The sequence below is a fragment of the Pimephales promelas genome, chromosome 8, assembly GCF_988280905.1.
Source record: "Pimephales promelas chromosome 8, fPimPro1.hap1.1, whole genome shotgun sequence".
NCBI lineage: Eukaryota > Metazoa > Chordata > Actinopteri > Cypriniformes > Leuciscidae > Pimephales > Pimephales promelas.
Genome location: NC_142776.1, coordinates 23,358,314 through 23,375,592, shown reverse-complemented (window position 1 = coordinate 23,375,592; position 17,279 = coordinate 23,358,314). Strand labels below are relative to the sequence as shown.

The window sequence follows — 17,279 nt, the reverse complement described above, 5'->3', positions numbered from 1 at the left end:
TGATCATCACTGAGCGGGGTGGTTATGGCGCAGTGGATAAGACACATGCCTTTGGTGTGAGAGACCGGGGTTCGAATCCACTGTGAGACACCAATGTGTCCTTGAGCAAGACACTTAACCCTTAGTTTCTCCAGAGGTGTGTGACCTCTGACATATATAGCAATTGTAAGTCACTTTGGATAAAAAGCATCAGCTAAATGAATAAATGTAAATGATCAATTCACTCCTCTTTTTTCATCTACTATTCTTCTCTCTTGTTCAGTCCACTCCTGTCCTCTTCACTCTAATCTCCTCATTCTACTCTTCCCTTCTGTTCAATCCTCCACTCCTCTTTACAGTCCTTTCCAATCGTCTGCTGACTTCTCTTCTCGTTACCTTTTCCTCCACAGCAAACCCAATAAGATCAGAACCAAATCTGCCAATGGAAAATATTGTGCATTCGGGTGAAAGAAATCTAGATGTTTGACACTACTAGGTAACTAGCTTTTGACAAATCACTCACTCTATACTGTACAGTATTATATACAAAAAACAAACTATGCATACTATATAGTATGTTTTTTACTGAACATTTGTATTGTTCAGTATTGTGTACAATCTGATATCCAATATATAGTTTTTTTTGTGTCTGTGTGGCCATTCGTGCACAAGCTAACTAGCTAAACTTTCTAAATCTGAATGTAACAACTAGCCATGTAGCTAATTGCTAATGGCAACTAACGTTTAATGTAGCCTTTAGTTATCCTTACTAGCCTACTATCTGTCTGACATAAACACTTCAAGGACCACACCAGGCTTCATACAAGTTTATTTCCAATGATTCCTCGCTCCAAACGTATCCCTGTAGCAGCATTTATTCTCATATCGATTTCTTTACCTAACAAGTCCAGTTGAAATTTTGGCAATTTCTCAACTTCCGGTTGAAGCTTATTGAACATATAGGACACATACCTCTATTAGAGAATAATATCCTAAGCATTTAAAAAAAGTAAGTCTCTACTCTCTACCCCATACCTGTGAGGAGTAATGCCGTTTAAAGAAACCACCGACATTAGCTAAAACGGCTAAAGCTAGCTAAGTAAACTAGTAGAGAATGAATGCTGCTGCTACAGGGATATGTTTGGGATGAGGAATCATCAGAAATATTATTGTTTGAAGACTGGTGTGGTCATTTCAGTTAATTACAATTACAGTATCCATATTACCATTCTTTTCCCAAAACTCTGGGGCAGACCTACCGGTATATTAGTCACTATCACTTACCACAGACAATGATGAGCAGCTTCGAAGTCTGTTGGTAACCGTTGGTAACCATTGGTTGGTTGTTCCAAACTCATAAAAATTACTAAGATCATGTGTGTGCGTGTGTGTGTGTGTGTTTGTAAGTGAGCCATGATGCTAAATATCCAGCATGTTTTTAAGAATTTTGAGAGTAGTCTAAAATTCTATTGAAATTCTGAGCCTGTTGATCGCCAACTAGTAGTGAAATCATCACAGATCCATTGATTTTGTTTGGATTTTTATAATTTTTTCTGTGTAATGAGTATAGTGTTTGGTGAAAAGAATGGCATATTGCCTGATGTCATAACTTAAGGGAATAGTTGATTGCCAATGAAGTAAAGATGAAAATAGTGGAAAATAAGTGAAAAAACACCTGTTTTTTTGCATTAAATTGATGCGAAATCATGTAGAAATGTGTTTTATGAATTATTTTTTCAGTGGATGTTGTCTGCACATGTGTTCTGTGTATCTGGAATGCATTTATTGAGAACCTACCCAACCCACTGAGGATTTGATGAAAAAAATAATTTTTCACATTTTTCTGATAAAAAATAAAGGGTGCGTACACTAAAATGGCCACAATTTTTTTTCGCGATATTTCCGGCAGAGCAGACCCTCTAATTATTTGTTCTTAGGGTCAAAGTTAACAGAAAAAACACAAATAAAAAGTATGGCAGACCATGTCAGGTTCAACCCATTTTATAGAGCTTTTGAGACTTTGGCTCCCCGACTAGTATGACTTTGAAGACATTTACAAATAAGTGGGCAGTGGAATGGGTGAAAACACAAGGTCTTGAGACGTGTTTTTAAACGCTAAACTTCTTTTCTATAGAGCATCACAGTCCCTCCCACAGCCTGAGAGAGCGTTGGTGCCGGAAGAAAATTTCCCATTCATTTCTCCCATTGACATTTTGTAAAATCCATATCTAAAGAGTATTAGAGCATGTCTGAGGATAACCAGTTACGACTGAACTCATAAGCATACAACATATCATTTCAAGTGAAAAAACGAAGAGAAAATCCAAAAAAAGTCAAGGGTACAAGCCTCTATATTTTCATTTCCGAGCAAAGGAACTACTCCTCCCATAAACCACCACGCCACACTAAAGTTGACTGAAGCCACCGTAAAAGAGCCTTTTGAGTGACTTCCAAATCTGACAACGGCCACGTGAACTTGTTCCTCCAGTGAATTTTATATAGTGAATGTGCAGTATGCGCAATACGCTGGCAAAAAAAAAAAAGGCAATGGAAAAGCAGCGAAATGGATTGAAAAAGAGTGTTCTGTATGAACGGACCCTTATGTAAAAACAAAACTGTTCGAAAATATCTTTGTACAGATTTCCAGATGAACAGATTTGGAAAGGTGTGCTGTCTTATCATTCATCCATCTATTTGAAATCCATGGATCACCCTAGGTGTTGCTGCTTGTTTATTCACACAAATGCAAATGAATATTACAAATTAATAAAAGACTATCTAGTATGGAAGGTCTCATATACTGATCATTTGTTAACGTCATTCACTGCGGAATGTGCCATGTTTGCTGTGATGCATTTACACGGCTTTGGCCAGAAGGTGTCGCTAGCGTGGCACTCCCTTCTGCTCAGGCTGTTTTTCACATGCGTACAAGCGCGAGAAAAATAGTCATTATTACGAGAAAGTTTCTCATTATTATGAGATGTCAAGTCATTGTTACAAGAAAGCTTTTCATTATCATGACTTACAGAATTATATTTTTTACTCAACTGTGGCATAAACGGGCTTCCATACATAATACACCACAATAAAAAGTAAACAGACAAAAGTGTCTCATTAAATGTAATCATTGTGACAAAACCTCTCCAGTATCAAAGTCTGAATTCACACATACAGTAGGGAATAGTGAATGAGGCGATAGAGGATGATTTCTGAAACAGCTACACCGTGTTTATTGTTTTTGTCTGCTTCCCTGAGCTTTCCTCCCTCATTTGAGTTATTTATGTCCATGAAAGTAGGTGTGTGTTTACACACCTACCCAACCCTTTTACCTTTTCCTCACAAATATCCTTTGACAAATATTTTTCCCCCGAAGCGAGTTTGGGAGGATGTTGACAGAAGTTGGTGGTTGCTTGTAGATGATTCAGGATTTGTAATGCAGTACAGAGATGAATTCAGAAGATGCGCATGATCATTTATTGAACATGTAGCATTTTTAATCGCATTCAATTCTAACCTCATGTGTGCTGCATATACAGTACTTTTCTCTATTTTAGTTGCACTATCGTTTTTCTGTTTTCATCAAGAATCCTGAAAAAAAAAAACATAACACATTTTCCACTGAAATATTAATCTGCACAATTTTTTTCAGCTGTTATAATAATAATACTTGTTTCTTAAGCACCAAATTTAACATATTAGAATGATTTTTAAATGATCACGTGACACTGAAGACTGGCGTAATGTCAATAATTCAGCTTTGCCATCACAGGAATAAATGCCATTTTAAAATATATTAATATAGACAACATTATTTGAAATAATTCATTTAAAATTTTTAAAAAGTCTTTTAGTCTCCACACTGTTAACCATAATATTTGTATATCAAAATGGAAAACAATGTGATTTTTAAAAACTCTATCTATACCTAATAATATTGCACACAGCAATAACATGCCTTTAGTTAGGGTTGTTCCTGATTATACATATGAAGAGTTCAGATGCAAAAGCCTCTAAATGCCATTTGAAATGTTCTTCTTTAATGATGATTTTCATGAAACCTGTATATTTAAGTTCAGTAATTTCACTTAAATGGCAATGATAATTACCTATTAATTGTTATTTAAGTGAAATTACTGAACTTAAATATACAAGTTCGATAAAAATCATCATTAAAGAAGAACATTTCAAATGGCATTTAGAGGCTTTTGCATCTGAACTCTTCATATATACTTATACCTGGACAGTTATGAAAGCAGACAGTTTTTCTTGGAACTACTGATTAATAGTGACAAGCTGACTAAAATCATGTCATTTTAGTTTGTACAATTAGTTATAAGTATGTACTTATATTAGTATAGTAGTGTACTAATATAAGTGTGCTTATATTAGTTATACTTATAGTTTACTGCATTAACATGAGGATTAGACCTTAAGGCTTTATTTAGCATCTTGTAAATACACAGACGCAAACACTTGTGCACCTGCACATTGGACGGATAAAATCTGGTCCTCTTGGAGGTGAAGGGGGTTATAGAGGTGGGGTGAAATTGGCTAAAATGGATGGATTGGGGGAGGGGACATATTCACAGGCAGCATCTGCTATAATAGGGAGGTTTAATAGTGTGGGTGGGTTTTGTTTTAGGGCAGACTGTGTAGTTTAGGAATAATACTGACTAAAGATTTGACCATGTTTTCAGGATTGAGAAGAAGATAAATGTAATTTGAAAACTGAAACTGAAATTTGTGTTTTTTAACATAAATAATTGGAAATGAATGGCCTACGGTGCTTTCAGGCCAGTAGACTACAGACAGAGGGCGCTAGAGACAGACAACGATAACGGGAAGAGACGCTCACATGGACCAGAGCATGACTTGGGTGAACAGAAGCTTGAGAATGAAACAGTGTCTCTTGTCTTATCCAAGCCTGGCTGAGTGTGAGTGTGTCAGGGTTAAAAATAGCCACAGAATACACTCATATTTGTATTATTATTATTATTCTAGGATAGATATCCAGTTTAAAACAACAACGTAATACTGATAAAACATTCATATGTTTGTATAATTTATTTTCATCAGCTTGCCATTTCAGGGTAAAAAAAAAACAAAAAAAACATGGCTTTCTCAAAAATATTAGGCAGCACAATGGTTTCCAACTGTGATAATAATAATAATTATTATCATTTCTTGATCCCATCAGCATATTAGAATGATTTCAAAGGTGTGCGTGACACTGAAGACTGGAGTAATGATGCTGAAAATTCACTTTTACCATTACAGTTATAAATAAATAAATAAATGACATTTTAGAATATAAACATAAAAGAAAACTGGTTTTAATTGATTTAATATTTCACAATATTACACTTACTGCATCACCTTAACACAGCCTTTTAGTTTAATTTTGCATTCACAGTTTTATTTATTTTTTACATGTATTGTTTTAATTAGTTCAAAATCATCCGCCCCTTTTTAAAATTGGATCAAAACTGCAGCTTATGCTTTTGGGATAGAAAAAGCATTTTGTCAGGCCACCTAACACCTTTTTTGTTGTTTTTTCATTAGTAATCCAAAAGGGGAGACCCACCTCCTCATATAAAATGAATCACCAGTCCTCACACAAACACACACAGCCTCTCCCTCTCTCTCTCTCCTCCCCTCCTACTCTGTCACAACTCAAAGTGTATTGAGGGCTGGCTCCTCCCTCCATGGGGCAGCTACTGTTTCTGTCAGATGTAATGTCACATTGATTGATTTGTCACAGAGAGGCAGGCACGGCCCGCCAGCTGAGCCTCAAAGTGTGACAGTATCTCCGTCTGTGTGTGTTTAACATGGGAAGTTTTCTTTATTTAGCTGTGTGGCACCCAATGCACCATTAATCCAGTTCCTTTCTGTTTTGGCAGGAGCGACATGCTGCACCATAACAAGGTAAGCTGTGTGCAAGTGTGTGTGTGTGTGTGTGTGTGTGCTTGTGTGTGTCTGCATGTGAATTCCCAGTGAGGACACAGACAGAAGCGCTGAACCACTCGCCATGTGACATGCAGCAGTGCACACAGGATTGGTTGAGCTGAGTGATGACCTCAGCAAGCCTCCCTTCCAGCAGCGCTCTCTCTCTCTCTCTCTCTCTCCCCATCCCTCCCTCCCTCCTTCCTTCTCTCTCTGTCTCTCTCCACTCTGCTTTTTTTCCTGCCCCCTTTTGAGCATCCTTTGGTAATCGTGTAGACCACAGCCGCAGTGACTAGCAGCAGCATCCATGGCCTAAACACGGAGGCCTAAAACAACCGACGGCCCGTCGTACGAGGGACACGGGGACTTTAAACCTTTTGGAGGCTGGAAGTGGGCTCTGTTTTTTTGTTTTTTCAATCTCTTCATCTGGTAACCAGGGGCTTCTCTCCTCCCCTCCTCCCGTTTCAGGCTCCTTGGAGATAGAGGAATGCAAATCTGCAATCATGATGGAAGGTGAGGGCTTGGTCTATTTTTATCTTATTACCTCCTGTTTGCCTCTCATTGCGTGTACGGCCCGGCGTGTGATTGCTTTAAATGCCATAAGCTGTCCGGCTATTTTGAGTGGCTTGACGTTCCGGTAACTCAATATAGATCTGAAGGTGCTGGATATCTCAAACATAGACTCACATCAACACACACACACACATAAATGTATATCATGTGTACACACGCACGCTTATGCACTCTAATGTACAATAGCAGGCATATATGCTGTTTTTGTTTCTTTGTGCTTTTGCCTCACCCCCCCTTTATAGATGGCTTGTCTTTGTAAAGGATTATTTGGATTTTGCAGTTACGGCTTATGTGCCCAGCTGGCCGCCTCAGAATTCTCTTTGTATGTGGAGTTCTCACACACAGAAACGAACACATCATGCTGTAACGCAGCACTCATTTTTAATCATGTGTCCGCTCAAGGCCATTTCTTTAAAGGGAGGTGTTCATGTGTGCAGTTTAGTGTGCGCATGTGAACGCCGCTGTCAGCTGTGTTTTGGAGGGAGAAAATGGTTTGTTTCACATGTGCGATGGAGGTTTTTATGTAACTGTCGGCATGACGAGAACATAATTTATTTATAACACTGGATCAGATAAACTCAGTATCATGTCACCTGCTCCCAAACACTGTTATTTTTCCTTTTGCACGAACGCTTGGTGGCGTTTCTGGTGCACAAACATGCTGGATCAAATGTAATTGTTGAAAGAGGAGGAATAGTGATAAATTAAGGGGATTTAATCCTAATTTGTTTGTAAAATTTACCTTGAATGATACATATGTGTGTCATCCACCTCTGGTATTTGGATTATAAGCATGTGTTATGCAATTTATTGGCATGTGAAACGTCAGAACAAACCGTTTGCTACTTCCTAATTCAGTGTGAATGACATATTAGGTATTTTAATACACATTAGGCGATATTTAAGAAAAATACTGTATTATTTGGGTCTCAAATCTCCATTGTGAGGATGCTAGAAACTCTAATATTGTGAGGAAACTCCTAAATAATAAATAAAATCTTCTCAAAAAGCTAAAACTGCTGAATCATTTCTGTGTCTGTTAGATTTAGGGGTAGGAGATGATTTGCTCTGTATAAAAACTGTAAGTCTGTGAAGGTCCCCATCTCAATAGAAAACCAAACTTGTGCAAGTGACAGATATCAGGGCTCTAGGTGTTAGGTAACGCTATAGCAAAAAGTGACAGCGACAATCACTGTAGCCTCAAATAGCTGTGACATAAAGGTGAATCTCTAAGTGTAGCTAGCACAGGCTTAGTGGGGTTAGCCATGCCTGGATTACCTGAAGGTGTAAAAAATAGGAAGGTAATCCACTTCACCCAGTGTTTTCGAAATTATGCTTCAACTCCCAAGTTTTTTTCTTTTTTATGTTTGGTTGGAGTTGACAAATCCACCTTGATGTATTGTGAAAAAATATCGTTTTAGTAAGATATGCGTGTAAGACTGGGTTAAGCTTGTCTCTGAGGATGAGAAGAGTGGAAAGGCTTTCTTGGATAGTTTGAGTCAAAGATCATATATCAGGTGTTTGTTCACAAGTTATTTCTTTTGCATCTTCCTTTCATTTAGTTAATTCACTGTGCAACTTGTTATATCACAGGGATAATTTGAAAGAATTATTTAACCTCTAATTGTTTCCTCATGTAAAACTCTATGGGTTTCCTCTCGTCTCCAACCCAGACTACCCAAATCTTATGTACAATAAATAAAATAAAAATAAATATTATAAAAATAAATGTCAGGTATATGGATCCCAAAAACAGATTTTTTTTTAAATACTTAAGTATTACAAAAAGCATGGCAGAATCTGACACTATTGATGTTTCTTACCTCATGACTCCAAAGATATTATAAGTTCATAATACAATTACAACTTTTGCTTTATCATATCTTCAAGATGCAGATAGTGTTGTTTTTTTGCTATCTCAATGGCATGCAGTGCAGTCTAAATGTCCTCATGCACATTAACTGCATATGTGGTGTATATTGTAACCATATTTTCGATCGTTAAATGTTCTTGCTCATTATTTATATGGTTCCTTAATAAACAACAATTATCTTGTGTCATTACCCATTATGTGACTTCTCTGCTCTGCTGACACCAATTGTTAGTGACCCTGGAAATGTCTGGGTGGGGTTAGACTAAGCTTTTAAATAGAAGGGCTGCCATATAGACTGCTTTAAATAGTACCAGTGGTAGTGATAGCATTTCCTGTACATCAGAGGTTTGGCTCCACCCAACCCCATGTCAGGGATACGAGAATGGATTTTCACAGAATTTCTCCATGCTGAAAAGATTAACCTTGTGGAAAATAAATAGATTGTTGTAAAGAGCTGCACACAAACGTTATATTATTATATTTTAACACATTTTTAGTTCTAAAGTAGACCAATAATATTTATTTGTATATATGGTAGATCTTTCTTTCTTTCTTTCTTTCTTTCTTTCTTTCTTTCTTTCTTTCTTTCTTTCTTTCTTTCTTTCTTTCTTTCTTTCTTTCTTTCTTTCTTTCTTTCTTTCTTTCTTTCTTTCTTTCTTTCTTTCTTTCTTTCTTTCTTTCTTTCTTTCTTTCTTTTTATTTTAGGTGGCTTTTATTTATTTTCATAACAAAACATTAAAACGGCGTTAGATGTGTTTCACAAAATAATAATAATAATAATAATAATAATAGTAATAATAATAATTGTGATGGACAATTGCCAAAAAACCTCATGGGGCTTAATTATTGGCAATCTCCATAGAAACAATTATTTTTAATAAATTAAAAACATGTATAAAACAATTTAAAATTTAATTTAGAGCACAAACCCATATGGAAAACTTAATAACAACAATTTTACTCTCTGTTTCTTTAGTGATACTGGTTAAATTCATTATTAAAAATACAAATATTACAAAAGTGCTGGAGAAATAACTTAGCAAAACTTAGAAATAACAGAGTTTTAAACGAATGAAGCAATTTTCTATTTACAAAGTTGATTCACTTGGTAAACACTTACCTGAGCAAACAGTGATTGGGAGGGGTGTCTACGGTTTACACAAAATATTATTCTTAAAGCTGCAGTCTGTAGCTTTTTTTTTGGGTTAAAAAGGATCCAAAATACATATTTGAGAAAATACATAACCAGCCAGTGTTCAAAACTATCTGCTTGCCTTAGCTCAATTCAAAATGGTAAGCTCGTAATAATGTTCTTAATTCTAGTGGTAATGGTGGATTTCCGCGGGAGATTCGAGCATGTCTTGGCGTCATTACGTCACATCTGTACACATAAAGAAGGAGTCTCGGCTAGTAGGCTCGAAGATGTTAGAGGTGGAGATAGCCTTTTCTCACAGCACTTGATATAATTAAACTTATCAATTTGATAGCGGATCCAGAAAGGTTCAAATGACAATCACCAGTGACAACTGGAGATTTACCAGTTGTAAAACGTTAAAGACTTTGTTCAGACTTCAGAGTGGAAAAATACAGACCCTACAACCAGACCCATGCGAAAAAGGATACATATCAGAAGGACATTACATGCTGATGTTGTTAACATGAACAATTTGAGAACAAAGTATAATTTGCATGGTTTTGCATGATATTATAAGCGATTGTTAGATTTAATCAGCGCGATTTACCGAAATGTCAGAACTAAAACAAAAGTGGATGTTTCTTACTAGTTCAGATGACATTTTCCGGTGAAAATTATTATGTTGGTCATATTTCCAAAAAGAATAATCTATGATTCAGAATGCCGGTATCCACACCGGTGCGGTGACAGACACCCTGGCAGTCTCCTCAAACATTGTGTTCATCCTGTGCCGTGTCGTGCCTGAGCTGTGCCGTGTAGACGGTGTTGAAGTACAACTCACGTAATTCCGAGAATGACTGCCATTGCAGATTTCGAACAGAAATCACGACAAAGAGGAAAAAACCCCGGACTGCAGCTTTTAAAACTTGCTTATGAAGTCGAAAAATAGATTCCAGTTTAGTTGGGTGGGTGCTAGCCCAAGCAACATTACTGTAACTGATATAAGGGTACAACGTTGAATAATACAACATAACTGCCACTTTTTTTAGCAATCAAATGTCAAATTTTCATAGTATACATTACTGACCACTTTGGCTATTTTTGTACTTATGGCACTAATGTGAGGTTTCCAGGATAAAGACTTATCTAGTATAACACTAAGCGGGGAATATTAGGGTTTGTTGTGTAATAATGTTTATTCCTCCCAATTAATTTTTTTATTGCCATCTTGATTTGCAAATGATACCAACATGTTGTAGAATTGCTGCTATTCCAGCATAAGATGATTCATCATCATGTGTAAAATAGTTTCCAGTAGTCTATTAGAGTATTAACCGGGGAGTTTTGTCTGTGTGCCATGTGGGAGTTGTAAAAGAATAATTCCATTATGTCCTCTAGTTCTACTTTTAATGAATTTATTACATTGAGTAAAGACCAGCTTGAGTGCTTATTTGTTACTTTGTGCAGGAGGCTTACAGAATGATGCTGGGAGTAATGACAGAAATACTGTATACATTGGTCTGTCTTAATGTAACTTGTGTAACTGTCTTAATGTAACTTAAAATCAGCCAAGTCAATATGTACTGATGTAATACCCTGATGAGTGTATGCATTAGATACACTCATCAATTTACAATTTTAAGAATTACAGAATAAAATAGGACTGTGATGTGTCTGTTAAACTTGCAATTTTAGCCTGAAGACAGTCATGTTCTGCCTGTTGATCTTTTTGGGGAGGTGTCTAATTCAGTAGCTAAATCTGCTGGAAATTCCAGACTGGTTAAAGTTGCTTATAGTTGCTTCTACATCTACAGTATATAATATAATATAATATAATATAATATAATATAATATAATATAATATAATATAATATAATATAATATAATATAATCAGAGACAGAGCACTAGTGAAAAATTACAAATGACATCTTTGCTAGATGTAACACAGCAGAAGGGGAAGTTCACACAGACTGAATGAAAGGGCTGTCACTGGACTGCGACGAGACAGAGGCCGGCTCTGGTTGTTTTGGCAGTAACTGGAGTTGAGCTGGAGCAGTATTTCCCAGCAGGCTAAAGAAAACAGTGCCTTGGCATCTGCCCAAAATGGAAGATGATTTTTTCACTGTCCCATATGTCAGGAGCATCCCAATCTTATCAGACAGTAATTCAATAATGCGTATAAAACATGGACATGAAGAAGGTGCAAGGAAATAAGTGTAGTGCTGCTTAACTAGTTTTGCTTCAGGACATATAGTGTATATAATAGCATATACAGTATATATTCATTTGAAATGTACTTGGTACTGGATAGACCCAGAATGTGGAAAAATTATTAATGTGACAGGCTAAATAGAAAATAGACATCTTTGAGAACATTAAATACACGTCCACTTTGTATGATTTTTTTTTTTTTTTTTTTTTTTTGCAGTGCCTGTGTCTGTCTGCACATCAAAAGAGCCACTAGGCTGTCAGTTCACTGTGATAACACTCCCCGCCCCCTACTACAGAAACACTCCATGCTTTGAAGAATCAGAGCCTTTGTTCAATGGCAACAATAGATTGGTCAAAGAACTAAGATGAACTTAACTTTGCAAAATAAGGAATGAAGCTGGACTGAATGAGTATATCCATATACATATGGAAATGTTTTTTTTTAAAGTACTAAGTGCGTGCAAGTGTATGAATACAGTTACAGATTGCCATATTGAATGGTGGTTTGATGTTGTGCATTAAATCGGCGGAGGTGTGTTACTTAGATTAGCTAAATAAAACATCATTAAAAATACAGCCCTGGACTATAGATTTTGTAGAATGGATAGTTGAAAAGGTTTTGATGTGGACTCAGAAAGTATCAGTTCCCAACTGACTGTATAAATCCCATCCCAACTGTGAGCATATAAAGTGGTGGAAGCCTGGTTATTATCTGTACACCTAGAGTTTGGACTTTTAAATGCACCTGTGTGAAGTCAGTGGAACTGACTTCATTCATTTAGAATTACTGTGACACCAGTTGGTTGAAAGCAGTTGCAAAATGGCTGGAACGTTCTGAGGAAAAGTCTCGCATCATTTGTTTTCAGAGGTCACTGGGTTTTATATTTTGTCTCTTAAGGCAAGGCATTATTCCAAGTGTAGCTTAAGTGACCAAAGGTTGTGTTATTGCATGCTGTATTTTCATAGTTCCATCATATACGTTTAAATTAAACATAATAACTAGAAATCATACTAATGATTAATTACTATATCAGTTACCACTAATATCAGTTTGTTAACTGAAAATTGAGTGAATATGGAGGGCATTTTTAAATTATGAATTGTTATTTCCATCCTGTTAGTCTTTTATAATATCATTTTGTCCAACAAAGGCCAGTAGGTTGCAAGTTTTTTTTTTTTTAAGAAAACTCATTGTGAAAATTCATACATCACTCTCCAGGAAGTGACATTTTTAGTAGGGAAAACAACAACACGTGTGTATCACATAGTTGATTGTCTAAAATATCCCACCCTGTTTATTAAAATGACATGAATTGGTAAGATAACTTCAAGTTCAAGTCTACACCCTAAGCTAACTCTAAATCCCTCACTGAGCAATGGCTAACTTTAGCTTTTTATGTCCATCTAGTTTGGTTCTATCCTGTTAATCATCCTGTTAATTGTCCTTCCATTATGTAAATAATTAAAAAAGTGTAGGTGCCTGAGTTTAAACAGAGGACATTTATAAAACACGCTTTATAGAAATACTTAATTACAATAACACCACTTTAGGACATTTCTTTTTGTTTGTTTGTTTTTTTGAGTTCTAACTGGAATGACTCCCAAATACTTTTATGAATGTGAAGGGGATTATGAGTTTATATGAACATCAATCTATGACAACAATTCACAGGATTTACCTTGTCTTACTATTGTAGCATATTATTTATGCATTATTAATATATTTTAACAGTTGGCGGGTTGTCACAGTGTATGTGTGTGATGGCCAGTGTTGTGCAAGTTACTTCCAAACTGTAATACATTAGGTATTACTTGTTACTGTTATTTAAAAGTAATTCATTACCTTACAATATTACTGTCTCAGAATTGTAATGCGTTACATTACTCATGTATTACTTTTGAGTTACTTTCACCAAAATAACTAAGAAGAACTTAACTTTGGGGCTGTAACGATATGCAATATGAAACCGATATCGCGATTCGCCACACGACTCAGATCCACGAACCTACAGAATCGCGACAAACCTCTTCCAACTCCCAGCGTTATTCTCCTTACCGTCCAGATCCAATGCTGCCTTATCTTTAATTAGGCTATTAGTATTATTTGAAGTTAACATTATAAAATACGTAGACCTACACCACAAAACTAGTTGAGGATAAATTATTTAAAATTGGGGAAGTCCAGCATTATAGACATGATGACATTTGCAGTCAAAACTTGAAATAAAAATTCTCAGAAAATTCATGTATTGAAACGTATATAGGCTACTTTCTTAAAGGACTCCAGACATTAGACAAATATCAGTCTATGTTTTATTTTTAATATTTGGAAAAGACACACATTCATGCGTGACAAAAAAATAGGAGGCAAAATATTTTTTTTGTAATTCTGTTAATTACACTGCGCAAATCGGATGAGGAAGGGTTGGCTCTCCAGTAGAACTTAAAATATTAATTTTATTTTAGTTTTCGTGTTCGCATTTATGAGGAAAAAACAATGTTACAGACGCGACCGCTCTGAACTGGCACTAAAAGACTGCTTTAAAACTTTCACATAGTCTGTTGCCTTTAAGAAGTAAAAGCAGACAATACACTGTAATACAACTGTAATACAAGCCTCACTGAACATGTAACGAGTAAAATATTACTGAAAATTGATTAATAATGCCTTACACTACTGCGTTACAGCAGAAAGTAATATGTTACTGTAATGTATTACTTTTGTAATGCGTTACTCCCAACATTGGTGATGGCAGAGGTGTGTTTGGTTGGGCGTTTGTTCTCTTCCAGAGGCCTCAGATTAGACATGGATTAACAGGACCCTGGATTAACACATCCATGTTTCCTCAGTTGCCCCTAAAAGCAACATGGGGTTAACACATAGTTGCGTAGTTTACTCTAGTGTATACAAATATTTTCAAAATTATTTACCGATTTCAGAGCGGTTTTGTTCATCAAAGTATAGTGTTAAATATGGTAGGGAAGGCACTCACCATAGAGCTGGAAAATACTTCACAAATAATTTCCTGTTTACAATATTGGAGTTGATTATCTCTTTGCTCCCTTCTTCATTTATTGCTGGTTTGCACTTTTAAAAGATTACAGGCAGGGTTTGAAATGCACATTTTGAATCACCAGCCAATTTTAGCTACTAAATCTTTCCGTGCATTCAGAACTACTAGCCACTACTAGCCAAAACAAAAAGATCAGAAATATTGCAGATTAGCAAAGTTCCAGTTTTTATTTAAATATAATTGATATCAAACCTGATTCTGAATTATTGAATGTCTTTCAATTTTACTTCAATACAGTCAATCATTATTGCCGCCGGATACCATAAAAATAAAATAGAAATAAAAACAAAATTATCTGTGAGTTCTCTATTTTGTTGTGATTTCCAAATATAGCTCATTTCAAAATTATTGTTCATAATCTTCAAATGCTTACAACTGAAAATACAAGATTACATGTCTGATGCAGGAAGAGGAAGGCAGTAATGATGGACAGGAAGAGAGTAGTTTTTAAAAGAGTTATTTTTTTATTGATTTACTTCCATGACTTATTGATTAACCATTTGTCCAGGCTTATTTATACAGGGCCTTTCCTGTTTCCCTTTTCAAACAGTCAAACCGTGTATATGAATAGAAGTGTCATGCCCAATCAAACTGCAATGTGGAAACCCCCCCCCCCCCCCCAAAAAAAAATGGTACATGACGCCCTTTATTTGAATGTGAACTATGTTATATGATCCCGTCATTATGTGAAATGTTTTCTTGGTCTGAATGAAGGTGACTTGATGTGTACTTCCATATATGACCCTTCAGAGCCCTGTTGTGCAAAACATAGTCTTGCCTTAAAGGGAAAAAGCAATTTATTGTCCTGCTACTACACTATATGCCTTTAGTGGGTTGATGATTGAAAGCATTAGTTCTATTGCAGAAAGGACAGATTAAGTACCTTCTGGATGGACCTTGGCTATGATATAACAGGAAAGAGCATCTGTCATCAAGATGCATACATGACGCATTAGAGAGGACCCTCATCTGTTTGTGATAGAATTTCTTCCACATGGAGAGGAAATGCTTTTCTGACTTTGTTATTTAAAGCTACACTGTGTGATTTTTACCCCCATCTAGCAGTGAAAAGGTAATATGATCATCCAGTGAATATTAGTTTCTATTCCTCTCAATTCCGATTTCGTTTTAACTCCTACGGTGGCCAATGTAGTCCAAGATTACCATGGCTTCCAGTTCGACCTCGTCCATGAGTGTTAACTCAAACGTAAACGCGAAAGGCGAAGCTTGAATTAACGGGTATGTCCCTCTTTGGCTAATGTGCTTTCAAGATGGAGGGGCAACATGACGACCGACATTAGAACCCCTCACCCGTATGTATTTTCAATGGCATATTATACATTCACGAGAATACTTTATTACTTGAACGAAGTAATTATACATTAATGAGCACATATATTTTTGAAAGAACTAAGTGTTTTTAGCTAAGAATATAATAAAAGAGTGTTTCTTTAAAGCTGCAGTTTGCATTTTTTCCTCTTTGTCAAAACTGTCTTGTTACTACACCTAACATTACAACAACAGCATGGATGTCTTTGTTCTGGTCATATCTTTGCTCATATGTTGCTGCACATATGGAGCAGAATCAATGCAAACTTGGCATCCATTTTCAGGCCTTCCTGCTTAAAGGTACAATATGTAAGATTTTTTTATTAAAATATCCAAAAACTACTAGAACAGTGTTATACACTCACCGGCCACTTTATTAGGTACACCTGTCCAACTGCTCGTTAACACTTAATTTCTAAGCAGCCAATCACATGGCGGCAACTCAGTGCATTTAGGCATGTAGACATGGTCAAGACAATCTCCTGCAGTTCAAACCGAGCATCAGTATGGGGAAGAAAGGTGATTTGAGTGACTTTGAACGTGGCATGATTGTTGGTGCCAGAAGGGCTGGTCTGAGTATTTCAGAAACTGCTAATCTACTGGGATTTTCACGCACAACCATCTCTATGGTTTACAGAGAATGGTCCGAAAAAGAAAAAACATCCAGTGAGCGGCAGTTCTGTGGGCAGAAATGCCTTGTTGATGCCAGAGGTCAGAGGAGAATGGCCAGACTGGTTCGAGCTGATAGAAGGGCAACAGTGACTCAAATAACCACCCGTTACAACCAAGGTGGGCAGAAGAGCATCTCTGAACGCACAGTACGTCGAACTTTGAGGCAGATGGGCTACAGCAGCAGAAGACCACACCGGGTGCCACTCCTTTCAGCTAAGAACAGGAAACTGAGGCTACAATTTGCACAAGCTCATCGAAATTGGTCAATAGAAGATTGGAAAAATGTTGCCTGGTCTGATGAGTCTCGATTTCTGCTGCGACATTCGGATGGTAGGGTCAGAATTTGGCGTCTACAACATGAAAGCATGGATCCATCCTGCCTTGTATCAACGGTTCAGGCTGGTGGTGGTGGTGTCATGGTGTGGGGAATATTTTCTTGGCACTCTTTGGGCCCCTTGGTACCAATTGAGCATCGTTGCAACTCCACAG

General features: G+C 36.6%; 1 protein-coding gene across 9 annotated transcripts in view; it reads left to right on the top strand.

Annotated features, from left to right (window-relative positions):
• The window catches only part of sgip1a (SH3GL interacting endocytic adaptor 1a), a 107,090-nt gene that overhangs the window by 34,444 nt on the left and 55,367 nt on the right, over window positions 1-17,279 (top strand). For 4 of the 9 annotated variants that reach the window (XM_039691574.2, XM_039691569.2, XM_039691578.2 and 1 more), the window contains exon 1: window positions 6,121-6,435. In XM_039691574.2, coding sequence (XP_039547508.2) covers window positions 6,426-6,435 — 10 coding nt within the window. In that variant the 5' untranslated portion in view covers window positions 6,121-6,425. Of the gene's footprint in view, window positions 1-5,879; window positions 5,905-6,119; window positions 6,436-17,279 lie in introns of those variants that run through there. The other 5 variants (XM_039691566.2, XM_039691564.2, XM_039691565.2 and 2 more) reach the window with 3 other exon arrangements.